Source organism: Centrocercus urophasianus, unplaced genomic scaffold (genome assembly GCF_019232065.1).
Source record: "Centrocercus urophasianus isolate 14NV4802_14NV808 unplaced genomic scaffold, USGS_Curo_1.0 seq_12, whole genome shotgun sequence".
Lineage (NCBI taxonomy): Eukaryota > Metazoa > Chordata > Aves > Galliformes > Phasianidae > Centrocercus > Centrocercus urophasianus.
Genome location: NW_024884364.1, coordinates 20946984 through 20967778, shown reverse-complemented (window position 1 = coordinate 20967778; position 20795 = coordinate 20946984). Strand labels below are relative to the sequence as shown.

Here is a 20795-nt window from a genome sequence, read left to right as displayed (position 1 = left end):
GAAATTTGAGGGTTCTATGAAGCACTCAGTAGAATGTATATCAAATGCAAAAAGCATGCTGTTAAATCTCTTTAACTTCACTGAATTCTCTTATTCTCTATCTCTATCTCTCTCTCTCTCTCTTTTATTAGATAGCCATGGAAGATTGGTGGCTGAATAGGGACAAATACACTTTTGAATATGTAAAAAAGAAACCCTGCAAACTGCAACAAAACCAGTGTAATTCAAGATTATTCTTAGGTCCTTAAACCAGTGCATGAATACAACCTCAGTATTTTAATTTGTGATAGTTAAAAACAGTTAATGTGTTTTGTTTTATTTGTTATTTGGTTGAGCAGATGGTAATGGTTTTGACACAAATCAGGTTTTTTTAATTATTTTTTTTCTTTTCTTTTCTTGAAAAAGACAAGGCTCTTTTTCCCACTTTGTCACAGCTGGTTACCAATCAATCTCAATTCACGGTACAGTGATGATAGCACATGTTGTTCAGGGGCCAAATCTGATTGGGTTGCATTTTCAGCAGTGTTTCATATAAAAAAAAAAAAAGTGACTGTATGGCAGTGACTGTCAGCACACTATTGTACAACTGTCATTAATCAAAACTAGCAACAATGAATGTATTCATATGTGCCAGAGACTGCCAGATTTCACTCAAAATCACCCAATTTCTATTAGAATTTCCTCACCAGCAGTGTTTTCTCATCTGCTTGTTGTTTTCTCTGTTTCTTTCTTCCTTTCCAATCCCCTGGCCCCCTTCCTTTTAGTTAATTAAAGACAGATCTATGTGAGCTATTACTTGTTCATAGCAGAAGTTATGTAACACAACACCCAAAAGTGGCTGGGTTTTTTAACACTGGGACTAGCTGTTCCAAAGACCTCTTTCAGAGCAATTTGATGGCTGAAGTTTCAGCTAAACTGAAAGGTTAAGCACCTCCAAATGTTTAACAAAGGGAAGTATTTAAAATCAATTAGATGTCCATAAACATATGTAGCAGATGTCTGACACCCTACATTTTGTGCAGAATGTTGGCATTACTTGGCTAAGAGACTGCAATATTAGGGTAGTATGTGGGAAGGTGTTTCTTGACATTGCACATATTTTGAAGACACTGCCTTCTTAGCACGCCAGCATAACTGGTACACTTTGGTTTTCTGCTGCCCCACCATCAATCCAGAAGTCTGGCCACCTCTGTCTGAGCAGCACTGACAATCAAAGAGGCCCTGAGCCCAATTCCTAAGTGTCAGCTTGGAACTGATCCAGATGGGAGTGAAATTCTCCAGAAACTCAGATGGAAACATCTTGTTGAGGGCATAGGAAGCTCTGGATTGAGAGGAGATCAAACACTATTCTAGATTTTGCTCGAGAAACTTAGAAGGTACAACCACGTTCAGCCTTCTCACTTTGTTATTTCATGGCACCTTTCTCACACAAGCTCTTTGAGCTACTATGCATAGATCAACTAAAGCTAAAAGCCAGTTTTCTTCTTATTCCTTCCTGCCTGCTTCATCTGTCAAAGCTCTTCACTGAACCGTGGTGACTTCTAGGGACAGTGTGAGAGGAACAGATGACTGAGGGGCAGCATATCAGTACTTCAGGACAGCAGATGGTTATGCTATCCCATGGGCCCATCTGTGGATGATTCCAATTGCTAGACGGCATGTTCTGCCATGGTGGTCCAAAAACTCAGTATGGTCTTGTTGGAGAAGCAGACTAGGAGAGCAGGTCCGCTCCTTGAAGTAATTGATAACTGGGCCATGAGAGTGACACATTTACTGCTTCCTGCATTTCACAATCCAAGTGGGAGATTATGGCTGTGCTCCCTCTCTGCGTCCTGGCATGCCATGCAGCTGGCTTTTTCCCCCAGCAGCCTTTGCACAATTTGCATGATTGGCAGGTGCAAGCATAAAGACTGCTGAAGCCTCCAAGGCAGCTGGCTGGCATATCAGCACCAGCGCATCGGTGAAATGAAGAACGAGTCAGCTGCAGCCCATGGCAGACTGTCGGGCCCTGTCCCAGGCTGCCTGCATCCCAGTTTAAGCAGCCAGCCAATCAGATACAGCCCTGTTGCCTGTCTGGTTTTATCTCAGCAGTGGTACGAGTGGTTAAGTGAACCACAGGGATGTTATTTATGTTTTCTTTCTTTCTTTCTTTTTCTTTTTATTTTTTAAAGCCATTGTAACAAAATTAGTGTCTAATTGTTGCCCAGCTTTATAAACGTGATTCCTATATCCAACTCATATTTTCATTACAGCTGATCTTAGTTTTGTCATCTCACAGGAGGTGAGTACCACTTCATATTTTCAGTCCCCTACAGATGGCTGTGTGTCAAGAAAATAAGCAAATTCTTTTGTCTGCGATCTCTGTGGTGGCCAAGGATAAATAACTACTCCATTGTTGTGGGATATGATGTCATATTCTTGAGATTTTTAGAGGAGACCATTTGCCTTTTCTCAATTATGAAAACAGTGGTTCTGTTTGCCACTGACAAGAGCAGCGCAGAATGCAGAACTCCGTAATTTGTGTGCAGTCAGGATGAAATGTGCCTCAGCTGCTTATGGCTTTGGAATGACTAGCTGAACAGCTCTGAACCAATCCAGAAAATACATGTTAAGTTTTCTATTGTCATAAGTTGGTTATGTCATTCAGTAGTACCGTGCTAGAAAAAAATAGTCCCTAGAAGTTTCTGACTGCTTATTCCCACTGACATATCTCTTGTTCATTAGTTAAATCTGACATACAGGAAACATGTACAGTTAAGTGGAACTCCTAATGAAAGGGATGTGATCTGTTGTTTTTTTGTTTTGTTTTGTTTTGTTCTTTCTGACAGAACAGTTAGCCATAGATTGGTCTTTTTGAATTCATGGCGAATGACTAGAATGGACTTACTAAGTATAGAATGAAACTGTAGTGCATTGTGATGAGTATAAGAAAATGCTTTGACTTCTCTTTGTTCGTGAAACAAAGTTAATCTTATTGATGTTGTCATGGGCTCTCCTTAGGCATAGCAGAACTTTAAACATTTCAGCATATAGGGCTCTTTGAGTGAAGATACTTTTGTGTCTATTAGCATACAATACTCTTGCTTCAAAGTTATAATAAAGAAGAATAAGATAATGCATGTTTTGTACACGTGATGCTCCTGAAGCATTTAAAAATACTCATAAAGATTTTCATAACATTCCAATAAATGATAGCATTACATTCTTACCCATTAAAACATGTAAGCATGCTCTTCTCTATCATTTCAGTATGTTTGCTGAACAAGCTTGCAGGCAGGGTCTTTACTGTTTGACAAAGAGAAGGTAAATTAGTTTTTCTGAAGTTATGTAGTAAACATTTACTGACATCTCTTGAGGTCTAGATCTTTCTTTAATCTCATGTGCCTTTTTCACTATTTGATGCATAAAAATATGAAGCTAAATCTCGATCTTAGTTAAGATATCATTAGTGTGTGTCTAGAAGAAATGTTGTTGAAAGTAATTTTCAAGAGGGTATTTCAAGAGCAAAATGTCTATGCTGAAAGCTGGTGTTTTCCTGATTCAGCAGACAAATAAATTTCATACAAGATAAAGTATCCTGTTGACTTAATGAGGTTGGATCAGAGCCTAAAATAGTTTTTAAGCTAGACTTTTGCGGGCTGGTAACTATTTAACAGATAATATTTTTCTATTTTTTTTTGATTGAGCCACTGTGAATGCCTTGTGAATGAATGCTCACAGCCTGCTGCCATACATTATTTTTTCAAATTTTACACATTCTCATAATTCTACAGTTATTACAACAGTAGAAGCAAAAAAAATTGACATAATTGAAATCTTCCAAATTTATTTTAAGAAAGAGAATGTAATTGTTCACTCTTAATGAATCACTCTGTAGTATTTCTGTGAAATTGATAAATCTTCTTTAATATGCCTTTTCCATAAATGTTCACCTTCCAGAGCTTAAATATATTTTTATTGTTTATAATATTATAGTGTCAGATCCTACCAACATGCGTAGTTTTCCTAAGGGGTTGCTGCTATAGTGAAGAACTACTTATAAAGGAAAAATTCCAAATCAGCTAAATATAAAATATGTATCTCACAAAGCCAAAGGTGTGAGAAACCTGAGCTGTCATTTATTGATAATTGATGTCTGATAGCTTAATTTTATCACATTACTCTAGATCAAAGATGAAGTGCAAGATATTAATAAAACCCTTATACTGAGTGAGCACAGAAATACTAATTTTATGTAAAGTTTCTAACTAATGCAGAGTGCAATAAAAATGTCACAGAGATTAATGCTTGGTGGAATTATCTAATGTTAGGTAATAATTTATCTTCAAAAGTTGAATCCAAGATAGAATCAGCCTAGCATATCCCAGATAAGAGTTTCTGTACATTCCTGTCGGCTACAAAATATTTTCATTCTTTTTTTTGTAACGCAGGTATGACATTAAAGATGACTACACTTTGCGCATCAAGAAGGCTATGAGCACAGATGAAGGCACCTACACATGCATTGCTGAGAATCGAGTTGGAAAAGTGGAAGCATCTGCTACCCTTACTGTGCGAGGTGAGTGTTCCTGTGGAGAGAGGTCTTGTGTCCTGAATGAATCAATGGCTTTTTGGCACAATGAGCCAAATCCTTACCTGCTGTGTTTGGTTTCCACACATCCTGTGCAGTTGTTGGTGCTCTACTGATTTACTACAAATCTGAAATCCTGCTCCCATTGATATCTGTGGCAAAATTCTAGTTGATTTTAGTAGGATAAGATCTCGCAGCAGTTAATGATCTGTTCTAATATTTTTTATTAAAGAATAGATGCATACGTTTTCATAAGCAAGCAGTAACAAACTACACGGACACTCTTTCATAAGTAAAAATTCAGTTTAAATTGTTGTTATTATGGTTCTATTCCCTAATAAATATAAGGAGTGCACTGTGTTTACAAATGTCAAATGTAATGCACATAGTATAATGGAATTATTAGCTCTACCATAACTGAACTCCCCGCTGTTATTCTCTACTTGTAAGATAAATCTCAGTCAAAGGAAAAAGAAAACCTTAATTAAATTTTGTAAGTAATACATGATAAAAAAACTAATGTATTCTCTCTTAAAATATCTCCCAGTCCTTAGTATCCACTCATTGTTTATGGGGTGCTATTTGATATGATAAAAAGGTTTTAACACCAGCAGAACAATGAGCTGCCCAAATGTATTTTGTGACGGTAGATATGGACATGCCAAAGATTATAGAGAGAAATAAAGTTTGTGGGACAATATTTCTGTATTAGTAAATAGAAATAATAGTTATTTCTTCATTCCAAAAGATAAGCTGTGATTTGGTACAATGGATATCATGCAGATACTATTTCACAGTTTAGTGGTGCATGCTGACAGTTTTCAGTAGAGCTGTGAAAGGTTAATAAAAACATTTTTGGCTTTATCTGTGCTTCTCTTTTCATACACGTTAAATCAAACGTTCAAAGTCTCAGTGGATTGCTTTATTAGAACAGGGGTCAACTGACCCAAGAGGCCAGCTTCCATTTCCATCCATTTAATGCATGGACACAGTTCAGTTTAATTTGCTGAATTCAAAGGGCAAAAAAGCACCAAATGGCTTTGCAGAGGGGGAGATGTTAGTATATAACAAAGAAAAGAGAATATTGTGATAATGCATTTGCTGAAATATTACCTCAGTGTTTGCTCCAGGTAATATGTGGTAATGTAGATCTTCCTGTTTTCATCTGAAGAAGTAGGTTTACCTGTTACATGTTTGTCTTAGAGATTGTTTTTCCATTTGTAATGTGAGAAAAATAGTCACTACACTGAACTCCAAGAAATGTTCTAAATATGCTCCTTTGTCACAGGCAGAATCATGATATCCAATATATCTAGCAACAAATTTAGTGGCCTTTAAACATGCCTAGATCTGTATCTAATGTATGCATCACTGAAGCAGGCTTTTAATATTTATATATTATAGACTTGTAATATGAACAATAACTAGAAACAAGCAAAAAAAATCCTTTGAAATCACTGAAGTGTGAACTTGATCAAATTAAGGTGAAACAAACAAACAAACAAAACATATAATTTAATTGATTTTCCTACAGTGAAAGTAGGCTTTCGTTATCTTGGGTACCACTCTCCCCTTAGGTTTGCGATTTACATTCGAATACACAGTGTTTATCCAACATAAAGGAAGCCATGAAGATATAAGCTTATTAAATGTTCAGGGTAACAGGAAATGAGAAAAGCTAAGAAATTCAGTGAAGAAATGTTATTAGTCTGTATTTCCTGGAAGCAAAGTACTGGATAAAACTCCTGTTGACTTAAAAGGGATCACATATGGTGTTCCTTTTAGTTAAAAGATTTAATTCTGAATTGTTAAACTTTCACTAATTTCGTCTGAAATTGATTTTAACAAAATCATCCTTCGTGTGAAGGAGAAAGTCATTTAGCACTTGAAAATTCACTTTGAAGGTCCTTGGTCCTTGTGTGTGGTTTTTTCTGCAGTTTTGACTGCAAACCTGGCAGCAACAGCATAATCCTTAGCTACCTCCCTCACAGCTCCATCTTCTCAAAGCAATGAACGAAGATGCAGTCAGGGAGTTCACTGTTATATTGTTGTACAACTGTTACATGATTGTAAATGATAACAGAATTTGAATTCAGTGATTCAGTGTTCAGACTCTGTCTTGGAAAGACGCACATCACTCATTCCTTATCTTTCTGTGAGACCAGGAATATATCGTAATACCAAAAATCAGAATGTCTCAAAATAAATTTGAGAAAGGGCAGTAGGCTTGAAATAATTAAAGTGAATATGACAAAGTAAGGATAGAGATACAGAAATGCTGAGAACAAAAACCACATTTGCATGCTGCACTACATAGGGATCAGCACGTTTTTGCTTTTGGCCTAGTCTGCACATTTGCCTAGTCTGCACATAGGGATATAGAGCTGATTATCTTCTTTTAAAATAAATAGGTAAATAAATATGTAAATAATATTACTCAGAAATATGTAGCTATTTCTACTGCTAAAATAAGGGAAGTTTCATGTAACCAGATGGCAACTCTGAGTCAAATTTATGTCCAGCTTTTTTGTTCTTGGGAAAGGGGATGTCTGCATTTTATTAGCAGAGGGACAGGCAGTCCTCTCTCCCAACACAACTGTAATAAACAGCTGTTGCTATCATCAAGAAATCATTGGTTGCAGTAACAGCCTTCAGTCTTGATATCAGTCTGAAACAATATTAACCTGTCAATCATTCAGCAGCAATTTTTTTTTTTGTTTTTTTTTTTTGTTAGGAAGTGGAAGTTTCCTAAGCTGTAATTTGGGAGATTCTGAGTTGAAATCCCTATAGCCATTGTGGCCTATTTGTTATATTTTCATCAGTCTTGTCAGTGAGGAAAAAGCAATGTGTTGTAAGCCTTCATGCCTGTTATTGAATGAGAAAAATTGTCCTGGGCTTTTTGTGGACCCCACAGCTGTAGTGACTGACCATGCTTAAAATTCAATTGATATTTGACTCAGAAAGTAAATGCATTGCATCTAGTGGCATGATATTTGTCAGTCTGTAGCTTAAATTGATGTGTTCATCAAGATCTGAAAGTTTTTTCTAATGCAAGTGATTTCTCTTTTATCAGGCACTAACAGTGATACTTGATGATGGCATGTGAAGATAACAAAAAATGTTTCTCAGAAAATGGTTCCAGTCAGCTTGCTCAGATACTATGCTCAAATAAATGTGGTAATAGTAACATGTGACTAAACAGAAATGATAGTGAATATTTTACTTAGGCTGTCATTTGAGGGGTTAGCAATCATGGTAGTATCCATAGTTTAACGTAACATTACACGTCATGCATTCTGACAGATATTCTTTTCTTTTTTAATTTCTTTTTTATGTTCTCACTACACCATTGTAATGTCAACAGCTCGCCCCGTTGGTAAGTAACCATCCTTCTATCCATTTTAGCATGGCTTCATGCAATGCTTCATCTTTCATTTGCAACAGCATTTAACTGGCTTAAGTTACCAGCCAGTGTTGAATAGTATTAACTTTAAAGCACCAGGCAAGTGATTTTGACTGACAAACTGCTATTTCTGAACTTTCTATTTTCTGCTATGTCAGACATAAACACATTTGCCAAATCACCAAGAAATAACCAGTCAGTGAAACTGAATGGGTGTGGTGATACTGAGCCAAAATCATTCAGACATTTTTAACAGTCTATTTAAGGGCCTGGTATAAAAGCCATTGAAATCAACAGAATGGATTGTATTGACTTTGGTGAGCTTCTATCAGGCCCTAAATGATCAGCTCATTGTGCCTCTATTGCATAGCAGTAAAAGCACAGGCTTTGCATGTCCTTTCTTTTTTGTGTCTTTCAAAGACTGTTGAAATAAAATAGTTCTGAAATTGAAGAGGGAATGGAGTAGATTTCCGTGCTTGTTAAGAAAGTTCATCACTGATTTTCACCCTTGGGTCAACTTGGAGTGCATTCTGGAATGCACTGTATAGGTTGCAACTGTTCTGAATAACAAGTCCGGAGGAAGACAGTCTCTGGATTTTGAATTCTTATTGTGAAAATTGGATTCCTTCCTATGCTTTTGAAATTACTTCTAAAAATTTATAGAAATCTGAGCATAATGGAAAAATTGCAGCTGCCACTAGCTGAAATTCACTTTTTTTTCACAAATTTATTCACAAATATCCTGAACTTATTTAATGTTCATTCACGGATCTTTACTCTGTACCTGTATGGACTTTTTAAATAATTTAATGGATTGCACTGCTCCTCTGATTTTTGCAGTTTGCATTTATATGTATCTTCTAGAATAATAATATAGTTACTCTGTTTGGTGTTTTTTGTTTTTGTTTTATTAGTGTGAGAAGTCTGTACTGGTGTTTACAGAAATTGCTAAGAGCTTTAGTGTCTATGTACTCAGCATTTTTTTTTAGAAATGCGTTTGATTTTGACCTTGTCTCAGGTCTTCACTGTTATGAAGTTGGAGGAAGAAATGTTGGAATAATTTAAAGATAAGATGAAGATTAGGCATCTGTGTCCATAACTAAGGTGATCCCATGCTCATTAGCTTGCTTGAACTATCGTGAATAGAGCCAAGCATGTACCTCTGCAGTCACTTTATTGGTTATCTTGGAGAATTCCCCATGTAGGAGAGTAATTCACAGTACTCCATTTAGAAAGTCGATAGCAAGCTTTAAACCTGAGTCCCTGCTGTATTACTTTGAGATTATGCTAGTTCTCAACAAATTAATTCCCAGGAGTTGTAACAGTAAAAGTGGAGTAAACCTATAAGAACAGTTTTCCTTCCTGTTCTGAAAGTGTAGTCGTTGCAGTGTATAAGTAGAATTGCTTTCTTTGGTCACTTATATCTAATTCTCCACTTGTAGAAAAGACTCTGCTCTCCATATAATAGGGCACGCTTTTACTTTTTTTTTCCTTTTCATCCTACTGTTCCTGTCTCTGTTTCATTCAAAAGTAGGCAAAGCAGGCAGCTATCTATGTTGTTGAAAATGTAAAGCCACGTAGAACAAAACAAAGTAACTTTTCTCTCCACCATCATTTCATCACCAGAATGTTCAAATGATCTCTTAAAAAATTGTCATCTGACAGGAATGGCGAGTCAAATCTTGTAGCTTTTATGTTTTGCTATTTTTAGAGACTTAACTTGAATGCAGAGCAAAATTCATCTCTCCTACAAAAGGAAGCTAAAGTAAACTCTACTTAATATTATTACACTCACAGCTATTTAGGAAGGTGACATTTTACCAGAAGTATATTTTTATACTTCTGTGTATGTTAAACTGAAGGAGAGCAATTTATAAGTTCATATTATTTCCTGATACCTGCATATTATCTGAATGCATCTGCTTTTCATTGCTACCTCCATTTCAGAGCAGATATGCTTTGTCTTTACTGTGCTATAAAGAACAAAACATTTTGTTTCATTGGCGTGTTGCTGAATAAGAGATGCATATATTTTTGTGTATTTTTAACGTTCAACGATTGTGATTCGTACTGCAAACTGAATCATTTTCATCTTCTGTTTAGTTTTTACCTGTTCCAAATATTTACATTCTATTAGTTGTGACATTTTCACTTAAATTTCAGCTTGAATGGAAAATTCAGGAGTTGAGATTACTTTTGCCAATGATCATGTTTTGATTCAAGCAGATATTAGCATACAATCTATACTACATGGATGAAATGAAGTATGATCTTGCCTGAGGTGCATGGCAGCTGGTGAATTTAATAGCTCTATGCTAGATTACTTGGAGTTGCTGCTAGGTATAAACATGTTGCTCATTTCTGAAATAGCTGTTTTCTTATTTATAACCTTTTGAAATTATTTGTTACAAGATTTACAATAGATGGTTTGGGAAACAAAATATTTATCCACATTTATGCCCATTTCTTCCGTTCTTCACACTAGATGAATTTTCTAAACGAGGAAGTTTAATATTTTCTCACTTTGGCACTCTGCTGTATTTCTCACAGTAGCCACACAGGAGAGAAACTGTAAAAAGCACAGAATTTGAGAGGGGCCCAGAAGTTTTGTGTAATTCCATCTAAAAGTAACACTGGTCTACTTTTCAAAAGCAGTTGCAATACTGCTCTGAGATGGAGTCTTAAAATTAACTTCAGATAGAAGATTTGTGAAAATATATGTCTAATGCTTCAGTTGCATTTTTGTTAATGCAGAAAGGTCATTCAAAAGACAAAGTACCGTTTACAAATTGTTTTCAACTATGTCCAGGTCAAAATACAGTTCTTTGCATTTCAATTGCTTTGTAGTGAGTCAAGTGTACTTAATTTGCTGTGACTCATCTTAGAAAATAGCAACATGCAACAAATAGACAGATAATTTTGCCACCTGGATAGAAATTATCTGGAATTAACAAAGTAAGGAGAGACCAACCAAACTACAGTAACTTTACTTCCCTACTACATTGGAGGAGAGAGAAACAGATAAGACATTTACCATGAATATTCCAAATTTCATACTAATTAAATACAATCTAAGCATATGTAAGTAAAATGTCACTACATTTTACTTAAATACAGTGGGAAGTTTTCAGATCATAAATCAATAGGCATGCCTTAATGATCAGTTCAGAGTGATGCAGCCTGAAACAAAATAGAAAGGACTTTAAAGGAGGTTATATTAGTTTTTGTGGCTTGAAATCACATTGTTTAGATGATAGCTGAGAAAGAGCTCTGTCCTTTTCCATTTCATTCTGACTTACAGGAGAACAGTTCTATTTTTAGTGTATTCATGAAACTATCACCTTCATTTGAGTCACTGAGGAGATATACAACTATATCAGCAATGACAATTGGTGTGTGACAGAAGAGATGAGATCATGCTTGGCACTGCTGTGCCATCTTTCAGTGGCAGAAATCTCCTACCTATCTATATCAAAGTGCAGTATTTTGTCTGCCTGCTGCTGACACATATAAAGTTTTCAAGAAGGTGGTAAGTGCACCAGTAAACATTAGACTTCTCGCATTTGTTTCTTCCTTATGTGAAAGAATAATGCATTTTTCTTATTTGTCACTTGGCAAATCCTTTAGATTAAAGTCAAAAGGTTGTCATAGAATGAAATACTTAGGCCTGTGAATACCAGTAAGAAGAAAAAATACAGAACTGACTTGTTTTGATGTTCTGTAGTCTTTTAAAGAGCACTTAAAAAAAAAAAAAAAAAAATTCTAAACTCTTTAGCATTTATACTTTTGCAAATTGTGCTAGCTAGACTTATGCTTGAATCTCTGTAATGACTCAAGGTACCACAGAAATATGTTTGGGTTGTATACGTCAGAACACATTAACCATCAAACATTTAAGGGCTGGCCCATCAAACTCTATCTCCATTTTCAACGTCTTAAGGTCTTATAGATATACCAGACAGTATTAAAAACAGAAATGTGGAAGATGATGCCTACTTGAAGTTTTAGTGATTTGTACTGTGCCCTATCCACTAAGTATGTGTCTATACGCATAGTGTTTCTGTTACAGAAAATCTAGTTACAGTGAGTGCAGGAAGTGATAAAGGGCCTCTTTGTCTTTCCTTTCTTTTTCGTTTGATAGTTTGATTTCATTTAGCTTTTTATTTTTATTGCTGAACTCTAGCTTGGGAGAGTTTTGATGTGTAAATCTTTTTTAGCTGTTCTGAGTTCATTATGTATGCTCAAATCTGTGGGAATTCTTTTTTTGCTTCAGTGGATTCTGAGTACTTTCATAAGTGTTTGAAAATCAGTGTATGAAAAGGAGTCTTTTGATGTGTTGCTCCCTATACAAACTTTTCACTTATTTAAAAAGGTGAAATCTGTTACTTTTCCTTCAAGAAGTGGATGAAAATCAATACATTCATCCATTCCCTTTTTTCTTTGCTTTCTCTTCTCATGGGATCACAGGGGTTGGAAGAGACCTCTGCAGATGATCTAGTCCAGTGCTAAAGCAGATTCCCCAGAGTAGATTACACAGAAGAGTGCTAGGAAGAGTTTAGAATATCTCCAGAGGAGACTCCACAGCACCTCTGAGCGGCTTGTTCCAGTGCACTGTCACCCTCACAGTAAATACGTTTTTCCTATGGATCTTCTTGTGTTACTGTTTTAGCCCATTACCCCCTTTTCTGTCACTGGGCACCACTGAAAAGGGACTGACCCTATCCTCTTGATTCCTGCCCTGTAGACATATATAGGCATTGATAAGATCTCCCTTCAGTCTTCTCCAGGCTGAACAGAGCCAGGTCTCTCAGCCTTTCCTCATAAGGAAGATGCTACAGGCGCCTAGTCATCTTTGTGTCCCTCATTGGACTTTCTCTAGAAGTTCCCCATCTTTCTTGAACTGGGAAGACCGAAACTGGACACAGTACTCTGAATGTGGCCTCACCATGGCAGAGCAGCAGTGGAGAATAATCTCCCTTTACCTTCTAGCCGTGTTCTTTGTTAATGCACCCCAGGATACCACTGGCTTTCCTGTACACAAGGGCGCACTGTTAGCCCATGGTCAGCCTGTTGTCCACCAAGACACCTAGTTTCTTCTCCACAAAGTTATTTTCCAGCAAGTGAGACCCTAACCTGTGCTAATACATGCAGTTATTCCTTCTCATGTGTGACTCTGCATTTGCCCTTGTTGAACCTCATCATATTCCTCTCCACCCAACTCTCCAGCCTGTTGTGGTCTTGCTGCATGGCAGCACAGCTTTCTGGTGTGTCAGCCACTCCTCCCAGCTTTGTATCATCAGTAAATTTGCTGAGGGTGCATTCTGTCCCTTCATCCATGTCACTGATGATATGTTGAACAAGACCAGATGCAGTTCTGATACTTGGAGCACCATGAGCTACAGGTCTCTGACTAGACTCTGCTGCTGGTCACAACCCTCTGAGTTCTACCAGTCAGCCAATTCTATCCACCTCACTGGCCACTCATCTATCCTAAGCTTACCTATGGAGGTGTTATGGGAAATCATGACAAAAGGCTTGCAGAAGACAAGGTAGAAAACATCCACTGCTCTCCTCTCATCTACTCAGCCCGTCATGACATCACAGAATGCTAGAGCAGCTTGGCAGTCACTTCTGGCAGCCCCCTCAATACTCATGTGTGCATCTCATTGGGCCTATGGATTTGCATGTGTCAAGTTTGCCTACTCAATCTCTGACCAGATCCTCCTTGACCAAAGGGAAGTCTTCTTTTCTCTATACTCTCCCTCTTATCTCCATAATCTGGGATTCCTTAATGTCAATCAACTTTCTTGGACCCCTTCTCCATCCAATGTTCTAAATGACGTAGGACCTTGAAGAGGTCAAAGTTGGCTTTCCTGATTGCTGCATCCAAGGCTGTCCCCAGCCTTTGCTCTAGAAACCAATCGTTCCTTTTTATGTAAGAAAAAACTCCAGTGCCACACTTCCTCCGCCACCTGCATCAGAAAGTTATCTTCCACGCACTGCAGGAACTTCCTGGAAAAGCAACACTGCCAGGCACACACAGTCCATGTCCCTCATGACAATAGGAATTATAGTAGATTACATGTGTTTTTGTCACTGTAATTTGTTTTGTTTATTAAGCTCACAGAAGTTATAGGAAAGATACAAGCCAACTATTGGTGCAGTTTACTTTAGCAAGTAAGCTAAAGTATTACAAATTTAGGGAAGTACGTCTTTCCTATCTGATTGATGTAAAGGTTATAACCGGAATCTCAGGCAGTTGAGGAGAAAGAATAAAAATTAAAAATTAAAAAAAAAAGAAAGCAAGCAATTGTTTAGAGAAGGTCTTAAGTAATATAAGGTATTTAGCAGTCAGAATCAGTGTTGCTTTTCTATGTATATATCAAAAATAAATGAAGGACTTACCAGAAAAGATTTTCCAGAAGCATCTGTAAGGTATAAGTGCCATTTAGAAGAGATGATTGGACAAGATATAATAAAACAGAAGTGCAAATAGCAAGCTGTAGTCCAATGCTGAGATGAAATTTAGACCAGATGTTTGAAGTTGATGCTTAAATATACTGTACAACAAAGAAGAAGAGTCTCCTCAGCAAAGAATGGTTCCACTGATGAATTCAGAGGACTGTAAATGGGAGGAAATTGTAGACATCTTTTTCTAAACTATGTAGAACACAGAGTTGGATTTTTATTTTAATTTTTCTCATAATTTTACTATATTGGGATTAGACCGAAGGAAGAAAGAAAAAAAAAATTGTAGGTTTTTTTTTTTCTTTTTATTTGAACTTTTAATATAACAGTGATAAATGAAGATTTGGCAATTATCTTAACTGAAATTGACAAAGAAACTTGGAATATCAAATATGCTTTTTCATGGAATCATGGAACAGCTTTGCATGGAAGCGAGCTTAAAGGTCGTCTGCTTCCAACCCCCGCCATAGTTAGGATTGCCATCCACTACATAAGGCTGTCCAGAGCTGCATCCAGCCTGGCCTTGGAAACTTCCAGGGATGTGGATTTACAGCTTCTCTGGTCAGCTAGTTCCAGTGCCTCACCACCCTCTGAGTAAAAAAATTCTTCTTAGTATCCAACATAAACTTCCCCTCTTTTAGTTTAAAGCCATTCCCCATTGTTCTATCACCACCAGATCATGTAAAAGGTCGGTCTCCTTCTGTTTATAAACTAAAGTGCTGGAAGACCTCAATGAAGTTTCTCCAGAGCCTTCTCTTCTCCTAGCTAAACAAGCCCAATTCCCTCAACCTTTCTTTGTGGGAGAGGTACTCCAGCCCTCTAATCATCTTTGTGGCCCTCCTCTGGAACCACTCCAACAGTTCCACATCTTTCTTATGTTGGGAGACCCAGGCCTAGAAACAGTACCCTAGATGAGGTCTTAGAAAGGCAGAATAGAGGGGAAGAATCACCTCCCTCATCATGCTGATCACCACAGCCTAAGATACAGCTGGTCTTCTGGGCTTCAAGCACACAGTGCTTACTCATGTCCAGTTTTTCATCCCCTAGTACCGTCCCGCCTCCAAATCCTTCTCCACAAGGCTGCTTTTGAGGAGTTCTTTTCCTAATCTATTTACGTACACGGGATTGTCCCAGCCCAAGTGCAACACTTTTCAAGCATGTCAAGGTTACACTGTATAGCATCCCTTCCCTCTATTGTATGAACTGTACTACTCATCTTGGTGTTATCACCAAGCTTACCAAGGGTGCTATCGGTCACAATGTCTAGGGTGTTGATAAAGATGAAGAAGAGCACGAGTCCATAGACCCCTGGAGGAAATCACCCATGGCCAGTCTCCACCTGGGTAGTTCTTCTGACCACCACCCTTTGGCTATAACCATCCAATCAATTCTTTATCTACCGAATAGTCCACTCTTCAAACCCATATCTCTCCAGTTTAGAGATAAGGATGTGGGTGTGGGACAGTGTCAAAGGCCTTGCACAGGTCCAGATAGACAACATCAGTTACCTTTCCTTTGTCTACCTATGCCATCACTCCATCATAAAAAGTCATTCTTGTTTATCTTCTATCTGTTTTTTGCACTGCACAGATTTATCCCACTTCTTTCTCTTAGGTCATCCAGGGATAAAAGAGAAATTCTATATGTCAAAGTATATGAAAAAACTGTTAGCACTTGTTATTTATTGATTCTCTAATACTTCTTTCACCTCTTATTAAGAAAAAGAAAAATACTGTTGTAGTCACTATTTTTTCTGTAATACATTATTTTTACAATGACTCTTATCTGAAGACCATGTAAGTCTGAAGACCATGAGGTTTAACAAAAACAAGTGTAGAGTCTTGCATCTGGGGAGGAATAATTGCATGCACCTGTACAGGTTGGGGGATGACCTGCTGGAGGGGAGCTCTGCAGAGAGGGACGTGGGTGTCCTGGTGGACGACAGGTTGGCCATGAACCAGCAGTGTGCCCTTGTGGACAAAAAGGCCAATGGCATCTTGGGGTGCATTAAAAAGAGCGTGGCCAGCAGGTCGAGGGAGGTGATCCTCCCCCTCTACTCTGCCCTGGTAAGGCCTCATCTGGAGTACTGCGTCCAGTTCTGGGCTCCCCAGTACAAAAAAGACAGGGATCTCTTGGAAAGAGTCCAGCGGAGGGCCACAGAGATGGTGAAGGGCCTGGAGCATCTTTCCTATGAGGAAAGGCTGAGTGAACTGGGTCTGTTCAGCCTTGAGAAAAGAAGACTGAGAGGGGACCTGATGCAGGTCTATAAATATCTAAGGTGTGGGGGGCAGAGTGGTGAGGCCGGACTCTTTTCAGTGGTGAGTGGAGACAGGACAAGGGGAAACGGCCAGAAACTGCAGCACAGGAAGTTCTGCACAAATGTGCGCAAGAACTTCTTTACAGTGAGGGTGACGGAGCACTGGAACAGGCTGCCCTTGGAGGTGGTGGAGTCTCCTTCTCTGGAGATGTTCAAGACCTGCCTGGATGCCTACCTGTGTGACCTGCTGTAGGGAACCTGCTTTGGCAGGGGGTTTGGATGATCTCTGGAGGTCCCTTCCAACCCCTACAATTCTGTGATTCTGTGAAGTCAGTAGGAGAATTTCTACTAACTTCAGCAGGGACCCTAGTACATATAATTAATTAAAATATTACTAAACTTTTAATTATCTGAAAATTGTCTGCACTGGAAAAAAATGATATTAATCCCATAGTGACTGCCTTAAATAATTGAGGATGTTAGGAAAAACAAATGATGACAACAAAAATCCTACTGTTAATTAATTTCTGTTGTTACAGTTCCTTTACTGCTTGCAGTAGAAATACTGGACTTGGTATGATACCTACTTTTGATTAAAATCATAGCAATATAATCTGTGTACCTCAGGGCACCTGGACTGATGGAGCTGCTGTGAGCAAGTCATGATAATGGAATTCCCTTAGGATTACTGTGTTCACTGTGAGCCACAAACCATAAGACTAGCTTAGGAAATTGTGCCACTGGAAGAAAATGTTGCTAGTACTTTATATGGGATTCACAGTGCTATTTACTTTAAAATCACATTTTTCTGTAGTAATTTTACTCTCATCTTCTGTCACATTTCTTACCAGGTGACCAGAGTTCACCTAGGAGAAATAAACTCACTGTCTTGTTCAAGCTTTTCTACATCAGCAGTTTTATCAGCTCCTGGTGACTCAGCATAACCTTTAGTATCCAGAGACACTAGTGGTAAATAAACGAATGTAATCCATCAGAATGTATAAAAGATTCTGCTACCTTGGAAAAGAATTGAGAAATATTTTGTAATATTCTTTCTATTCTAAACTTCTTTTTCTAAGACACTTGAGCAGAGGCTACCATTGTATACATTTATTTGTATAATGAAAGATCCAGTATCCAGTGATGCCTAAAATGACGTTTAGAAAGAGTGCAGCAGAGAGCACTGTTACCGTCTTCAATAACTAATACTTAACTACTGCTCACACTTTTCTATCTCTATTTTCATTCTTGCCGTAGAATACTGTTCCGTGCTGTAAAATCAGTTCTGAACATGATGTGATTAACCTTAGGGCCTCCCCATCCCTTCATTGCAAAGCCCACCTTGTACATGGCCTATGCTTTCTATTCATGTTCGCCATCTGATTTCCATATAATCCTGCTCACCCTCATGAGCCGCTATTAGCATAACAGAGCTTTAGTGTGACATTGATTGAAGCAAGCACTTGCTGAATGCAGTATCAGAGCATAATTTGCCAGAAATCAAATCTAATTTCCTATGTACTTTTAAAATTTATTTTAAAAAAAATTAAAATGGAAGTGCACTCAATCTGTAGTCTTAATTGTTCTTTTTTTTTCATATTTTTGCCCAGTGCCCTGGAATCCAACTAGTACATTTCCTTTTAGAGCCAATGTCTTTGACTTTCAAATGTCAATTAAACAAGTTTTTCCACTGTTTATTCCAATCCAGCTAATGTTACATCTGAAACAATGAAGGGTAATAATTTGATAAGCACAACACTTGGTTTCCTGCTTCCTAACAGTTTTTTTCAACAGATTCTTCTAATCACTTTAATGCTTGGATTGAATTAAGCATTAAAGTAGCTCATAATTCTTTAACAGCTGAAATATATCAAGCCTGCTGTTATTAATCTAACTGTACCTTTTCAGACTTCTAAAATGTTCCTCCTTTGAGAGGAGCAATAATGGCGTGAATAAGGTTTTTGCTAGTGTTCTACTGATGTTGAACTTTGAGGGAGTCATGTTTTTAGTTAACCTTTCTGCAAAATATGAGTAATAATATTTATCTACCTTAAAAACAGCATCTGTGTATGTAGGTAATGAATTCTCTTTTTAGGAAAACTGAAGTGCTTATTCTGTAATCAAAGCCTTGCTGTCCCTGAATGGGACTACATTGCATTCTCTGGGGATAATGGTAGTCTTACTGATTCGGTAGTTGTACTTAACCAAAATTTATCCTGCAAGCATTAACTGTTGCTTTTGGTTGTCAATTTTCATTATTCGGCTGGAATTTGATAGATAAAATTGATATGGTGATAGCGTGCTGTAGCATCATTTTTATCTGTGTGCAAACAGAACTATAGCTGAAAATGATGGCAAGTTGAAGCAAATGGGGATTTCTTTCATTACAAAGCTTCTTTGAATAAATTAAAAAAAAAAAAAAAAAAAAGTTTTAGTTTTCCAAAAATGTTTTTTTTCATACCCCTTAATATTATACTATTAAATAGTTTGACTGGAGGGACTGGTTTTGTGTTTTTTTCAAAGACCAATAGAAGCAAGTTTTTCTGGAGATTAGGAGATTATATTTAGTTTAACTGGTTCATTTATTTGTTTTGTAGTAAATTTCTAGTAATTTCTTCTTCAGAGAAAAGCCAGAGAACAGATCTGTACATAATCATATACCATTGTTTACTGGAGCCTTCTTAAATTTAGAAAATCTAAACCTGTTGCTCTGAGGCAGCATCTCATATTCACCTAGAATGGTAAATGCTAGAGGGGATTTGGTGTGTGACAGGGAGAGAGCAGAGCAATAAGGTCAACCTACACAAATTGGATTATCCAGACTGAGACACCACCTTAATTCCTGCTTCTTTTCAGTGTCTCTTTTTGCAAAAGAAAGGATTATTTTTCTGCTCTTAAGAAAATGAGGAATGTTCAGAATTAGGAGTAGGTCCAACTGTAGATTGGACTAGTAAGTTTGTCTCTTGTTGTGCTTTCACTAAATTACCTGAGTTTGGTCCTTGAAAAGTCTACTACAACAAAAAATCCTGTTAAGTACAGAGCTTTGAATTATAGACTTACTGTACAGCCTTATGTGTGACCATGTTTCAGATAAACATTTAAACCTATCTACCTGCATTTATTTGGTTATATGATTTGAAAGATAAGCTCATGGAAGGGCCGTGCCCTTCTTCCTTCTGTTGTGATGTCTCAGAGCACTGTCTGTAACACTTAGCACCAGTAGACCAAGGCTGCCTGTGAAGTGATCTTACATACCTTATCATGCTTATCATGATCTGTGGAGATGAATTCCTGACACTCTGTTTTTAGCCTCAATAGGAAGATTATGATCTTGAGTCCATCTATAATGTTGCACTGACTCATGCATAGTTCCTGTTCAGTGAAGAAGTTAGAAGTTTTCTGCTCTCCACTCTGAGTTTGCTATTGATTTTATGTTAATATCCTGGGAAATGAACTTCTGTGGCTGAGCAGCAAACACTGAAACAATTCAGTGACCTTCGTTAACTGGTTGATCAGAACTATACCTTAGTGTAAGGTATGCATTCAGGAATGGAGTTTTCTAATTCATAACCAAAAAATCTTTCTCTCCCTTGCCATATGATTGAATGAACAAACACACATACTGCTTACTATATTACTGCTTTCCAACATCTGAAAGGATTGCATACAGATACGCTAGATAAAACAATGTGAGGGAAAAAACGGGACGCATGCTATAGTCCAGGGCTGGACTGGAGTAGAACAAGCTGATTCTGGATTGAGTATTCAGAGCAACACATATGCCCTTATAGCAGCCTCCGAGCATAAGAGTATAAATGGACAGCAGCAGGGTACCTAACCCTTCAGAAGACTGATGCTTTCTGAGGCCCCAGGAAGGGGCAGACACTTCTCTCTCCAGAAAGTCCAAAACTTGTGCTCAGGTGTGTGAGGTGGAAGAAAGACTCCTTTTATAGTTCTCTACTTCTGCCTTCTAAATTAACAGTGGTGCATGTTTATTAAGTGCTTTACAGTTCTTGTTTTAAGAGTGCATTATACCAGTGCTATCGACTGCATCACATAAGTACAAAGTGTATTAAAAAAAAATAAATCAGATCTGC

The 20795-nt window shown here is 37.6% G+C and overlaps 1 protein-coding gene across 2 annotated transcripts in view; it reads left to right on the top strand.

The window, feature by feature from the left end:
- The window catches only part of ROBO2 (roundabout guidance receptor 2), a 400096-nt gene that overhangs the window by 273737 nt on the left and 105564 nt on the right, over nt 1-20795 (top strand). For both annotated transcript variants that reach the window (XM_042810549.1, XM_042810548.1), the window contains exons 5-6: nt 4431-4558; nt 7935-7946. In XM_042810549.1, the coding sequence (XP_042666483.1) occupies nt 4431-4558; nt 7935-7946 (140 nt within the window). The remainder of the gene's footprint in view (nt 1-4430; nt 4559-7934; nt 7947-20795) is intronic.